Genomic DNA, 5082 nt, shown 5'->3' with positions numbered 1-5082 from the left:
GGTGTATTGGTGCTGACCCACCTGTGTCCCCCCCATGTCCTCATTGAGCCCACAGCCCTGGGTGTATTGGTGCTGACCCACCTGTGTCCCCCCCCATGTCCTCATTGAGCCTGCTGTCACTGGTCCAGCTCCCTTGTTTGTACAGTCTCCCCAAGGCCTGGCCTCCCCACCTGCCCAGCCCCTATTGACATCCCTCTGGTTCACTGTGCCCCTCCCATCACAGGCTCGCCTCAAATTCCCCATCGACTACCCGTACTCCCCTCCAGCTTTCCGATTTCTGACCAAGATGTGGCACCCGAACATATATGAGGTAAGTATGTGTGTTTTCAGGTTAGGAGGAAATCTGAGCATGTGGGTGCATGTTGGCCCCTAGCAGGTAGGGTTGGTGTGCGTGGGTACGAGAGCACATGAAGAGTGGAACGGGAGGGGGTGTGCATAAGCATGGTGGGGTGAGAACGTGCCAGGGCGTGAAGACCACGTGGACATGCATGCCGAGGTGAGCACGTGTGTGCTGGGGTGGTGCATGCGTAGGGAGGAGATGTGCACACACACCCGGGTGTGAGCGTGTCGGGATGGACCTGTTGAATGTGCATGTGGAGTGTGTGCTCGGTGAGTCTGTGAGCACATGTACCGTCGTGCCTTCACTGATGGGGGTGCTGGTGAGCAGGTGCGGGCGGTGTCTGGGAACGTGAATGTACTGAGCGTGGGCGGCGTGTGTGGTGTGAGTGTGTTTTGCAGAGCGGGTGTGTTGGGGGCATGTGTGAGTGTTGTATGTGAGAGTGTCGGGGAGCTGGAACACACACGTGCACACCGGCCCCTGGCATGCAGTTCCCAGGGGCCACTGCTCACGTGCCCTCTCCCTCCCCGCCCCTGCACAGACAGGGGATGTGTGCATCTCCATCCTACACCCCCCTGTTGATGACCCCCAGAGTGGGGAGCTGCCGTCAGAGCGGTGGAACCCTACTCAGAATGTCAGGTGAGACCGCTTTGCCCCAGGCCCAGAGGACATGGGGGCAGGGTGCTGGTCCCGTGTCTGAATGGTTCTCCTTCAGGAAGGGTCATAGAAAGGGTTGTCGTGGTCTCAGTGTCTGGGCAGAGCGGTCAGCTCCTGGCTGACTCATGTCCTCACAGGACCATCCTTCTGAGCGTCATCTCCCTCCTCAATGAGCCCAACACCTTCTCTCCGGCTAACGTGGACGCATCTGTGATGTACCGGAAGTGGAAGGAGAGCAAGGGGAAGGACCGCGAGTACACCGACATCATCCGGTGAGGGCCTTGATCATGGGTGGGACCGGGGCCACCCCGCAGACTGAGTCCTCCCAGCAGCACGGTCAGGATCCCCACCCTCCTCCCTGCCCCGGCAGGGCCCCCACCTGTCTCCTTGCTCCAGCCCGAGCACTCTGGCCCGTGGTTGGAAACACCGGACTCTGTAAGAACAGCCAGTCTTTGTTCTCACTTGGCCCTTGTGGTGGCCTCCTTGCAGTGGCCAGTGCTCCAGGTGTTTAAGGACTTTTACTACCACCCCAGGGGGACCTTGGGGCAGATGTGTGGGTCACTCTTCACTCGGGTTGTTTTGTCTCGGGTCTGTTTTTGGACACACCTGCAGATGACCTCACACCAGGCAGCTTTATATGGAGGTTGTCTCTATACCTTGCTCCTGGCTGAGCGAACCTAGACTTGGGACCAGGCTGTGAGGATGAGGTGGTGGACAGCTATGGAGTAGCTCTGAGGTGGGGTCCCTGCACGTTGAGGTTGCATCTCTGCCTGGCTGTGTCCCTCTCCTGGTCCTGCCAGTGCTCATGACTGGGCTACTGAACGCTTTTTGTCTCAATGAGAACTTACTGTGGGGAGAGCAGGCGGATTACTACTCACTCTGGGGCCCTACCCTCATGAGGGTGCTCCCCTCGTCCTTGGAGGTCTTCTCATCCAGGGGCCTCTCCTGTCCTCTGTGGAGGTCTCTTCATCCACTCCAATGGGGCTCCCCTCTCCTCTGTGGAGGTCTTTCCTCATTCAGGGGGCTCCCCTCTTCTCCATGGAGGTCTCTCCTCATCCTATGGGGCTCCCCTGTCTTCTGAAGGTGTCTCCTCATCCAGGGGCCTCCCCTGTTCTCCATGGAGGTCTCCTCATCAACTGGGGCTCCCTTCATCCAGTGGGGCTCCCTTCTCCTCCATGGAGGAGGTGCCTCTGTCCACTGGGGCTCCCCTGTCCTCCATGGAGGTCTCACTGGGCTGGGCGATTTCCTTTGTCCTTCTTGGTTAAAATTTGTTCTCCTTTACTCTCTGCTGTTTGTCGAGATTTTCAGATGTGGCCTGGTCTCTCCAGGTCCAGACGTGATGGCCATCAGCATGTAGAATAGATCCAGTGCTTGGAGGTGGTCCAGACGTGATGACCGCCAGCATGTAGGAGAGATCGAGTGCTCGGGGGTGGGCCCAGAACCCACTCTCATTTTGCCACCTCCTCAGGAAGCAGGTTCTGGGGACCAAGGTGGACGCAGAGCGGGACGGCGTGAAGGTGCCAACCACCCTGGCTGAGTACTGCGTGAAGACCAAGGCCCCGGTGGCCGACGAGGTCTCGGACCTCTTCTACGACGACTACTACGAAGACGGTGAGCTGGAGGAAGGCGCCGACAGCTGCTTCGGGGACGAGGATGACTCGGGCACCGAAGAGTCCTGACCCGCCCGCCTGCCCAATAAACACAGATTTTACCTCACGGACGGGACTGTGTGGCAGCCGCCCGCCCGAGACTCTACCTCACAGAGGTCTTTGTGTTCTGGCTCTGCTCTGCCTCTCCACCCTCAGCAACCTGGGTCACCTATTGGAGTGCCGGTGGTCACCCAGGTCAGGTGGTCAGAGCCGGGACACCTCTTTAGGGTGCCCAGTTCTGTTTGGAGGACATACAGCAGGGAGGCTCATACATGGGGCATTAGGGGCCTCGGGGCCCTGAGAGAGTATGGACAGCTAGGGGTTTTGGGGTGGACCCTCTGGCATGGACCCAAGCTGTCCTGGCACATGTGTGGATGGGCACCGTGCTACCACTCTTCTCTGCTGTGGTTGGTTTGGAGTTTAAATAAAACATGTTTATGAGCAGCATAGCTTCAGCTTGGCCCCCTGGAGGGCACACCCTGACCCTGCGGCCAGCACCTGCATGTGGTCAGGGGTGCACCCAGAGCTCTGGACCTGGGAGTGACTGGTCCCTCTGGCCAGGACCTAAACCAGAAGAACTTGCCCTGCTGACGCCCAGCCCAGGCCTCACCCCTGGCCCAAAAGACCCAAGGCCTGCTTCCTGGTCATTCCAGTTCCTGGGGAAGGGGCATTGGCAGGATCAAGTGAAATCTGGAAGGTTCAGCTTGGATGTCCCCCAGCTGTCCTCTTGAGTTCGTTGTTGGAGGCCTGCTGGTGGAGCTGTAGAACATGGCTTCCTCCCATCCCCTCCCACTGCCTTCCCCAGCTGGGGTGGGAGTGTGAAGCTGTTTCCTCTAAGCCCAGCAGGTGGTTGTGGGGTATGAGGGAGACCCTGATCGCAAGAGCCCTGGGGTCCACAGCTGTAGCAAATGAATGTACTTGTCAATAAAGTTTTACGGACATAGTCCTGCTCATTGTTCTGAGCTCCATGAGACCCAGACAGGGCTGGCAGGCCCTTCAGGATGTTTATAAGGGCTCCTTTTCAGCTTCCAGGCCTCATTTCTGGAGGGAGTTGTCTTAAAGCATCAGGTCAGGGCCCTTCCCCAAGTCAGCCTTAAGCTTGGAAACCTTGGACAGAAGGGAGATGCCTGCTATGCAGGTGACCCCGAGGAGGCAGGGCCCTAAGGCCTGGTTGGGACCAGTGGCCAGCATGGGGCCTCCCTCCGGCTCCAGGACACAAACGTAGCTGTTTGTAACACACTGGTGTTCTAGAATGTGGGGTTCATAACAGTTTGCTTTGGAACAACTGAAATCTAGAAGTCACTCAGAAAAGCATCACCAACCCATGACCCTGAGGAGGCCCTGGGCCCGCTTGGCACTTGCTGTAACCATGGAGCACCCACTGCAGCTGCTGCTGCTGGCCCTGGGGGTCCTGGCTACAGGCGAGTGGGGACAGGGCCTGGGAGGTGTGTATCTGCGGAGAACCAAGCCAGAGGCTATGGAGGAAGACTCACATGTAAATGAGTGGGGCTGGTTAGGTCAGTACGGTTGGGGTCTACTATCAGGAAGCTTCCAGAAAAGGGCAGGCTGAGTACTGGTGTGGACCTTACCTTCTACCCACTGGAGTCTGCCTTTGGATTTGGTGCCACAAATGCAGGTCAGCACTGCCTTTTAAACCATGTGGGCACAGGCTGTGAGTGGCCAGGTGCGCCCAGGGGAGCAGGACTTCTGGCAAGGTGGTCATCTGGTTTACTTTTGAAATTTTCTTATGAATTGTTTTAAATGTGTATTTAAAGTTCTTAAAAACAGCTGACACTTTGCCAAAACTGAGAAAGACCTGAAGTGCTTGCTGTAGAAAGTCAAGGACTGTAATCTTCAATATAGACTGAAGCTCAACATCAAGAAGACAGATTCTAAAAAAAAAGAAGACAGATTCTAACCACTAGGCCAACTGGCACAACATCATGATAGATGGAGAAGAGATTGAGGTTGTTAACAATTTCAACTTGCTTGGCTCCACAATCAACACTCTTGGCACCAGCAGTCAGGAAACCAAAAAGACAACTTGCACTGGGAAAATCTGCTGTCAAGGGCCTCTCCAGAGTACTGAGGAGCAACAATGTCAGTCTAGAGACTAAGGTGCACCTATCCAGCCATGGTCTTCGTTAAGTATTTGCTTTTTGTGTTGAAGTTGTTATGTGCCGTCAAGTCACTTGCAACTCATAGTGACCCTATGTACAAGAGCCCTAAATGCTGCTCTACCCTCTGCCAACCTCACCGTCTCTGACCCTCATTCCCACCACCAAAATAACAGAATCGATCCATCTCATCAAGGGTCTTCCTCCTCCACCGTCCCTCCACTTTCCCAAACATGATGTCCTCCAAGGACTGGTCCCTCCTTGCAACATACCCAAAGTATGTCAGACAAAGCTTCAGAATCCTTGACTCCAAAGAGAAGTC

At 56.1% G+C, this 5082-nt stretch overlaps 1 protein-coding gene across 1 annotated transcript in view; it reads left to right on the top strand.

Moving 5' to 3' along the window:
* The window catches only part of CDC34 (cell division cycle 34), a 5258-nt gene extending 2548 nt beyond the window's left edge, over positions 1-2710 (top strand). The window contains exons 4-7 of the mRNA XM_006898026.1: positions 224-310; positions 879-976; positions 1132-1266; positions 2463-2710. Of these exons, the coding sequence (XP_006898088.1) occupies positions 224-310; positions 879-976; positions 1132-1266; positions 2463-2673 (531 nt within the window). The 3' untranslated portion in view covers positions 2674-2710. The remainder of the gene's footprint in view (positions 1-223; positions 311-878; positions 977-1131; positions 1267-2462) is intronic.
* The last annotated feature ends 2372 nt before the right edge of the window (positions 2711-5082 follow it).

Source organism: Elephantulus edwardii, unplaced genomic scaffold (genome assembly GCF_000299155.1).
Source record: "Elephantulus edwardii isolate Elephantulus edwardi_28Jun2011 unplaced genomic scaffold, EleEdw1.0 scaffold00217, whole genome shotgun sequence".
NCBI classification, from domain to species: Eukaryota; Metazoa; Chordata; class Mammalia; order Macroscelidea; family Macroscelididae; genus Elephantulus; species Elephantulus edwardii.
Note: the sequence above shows the minus strand (reverse complement) of the source record. Positions and strands in the feature narration are given on the sequence as shown.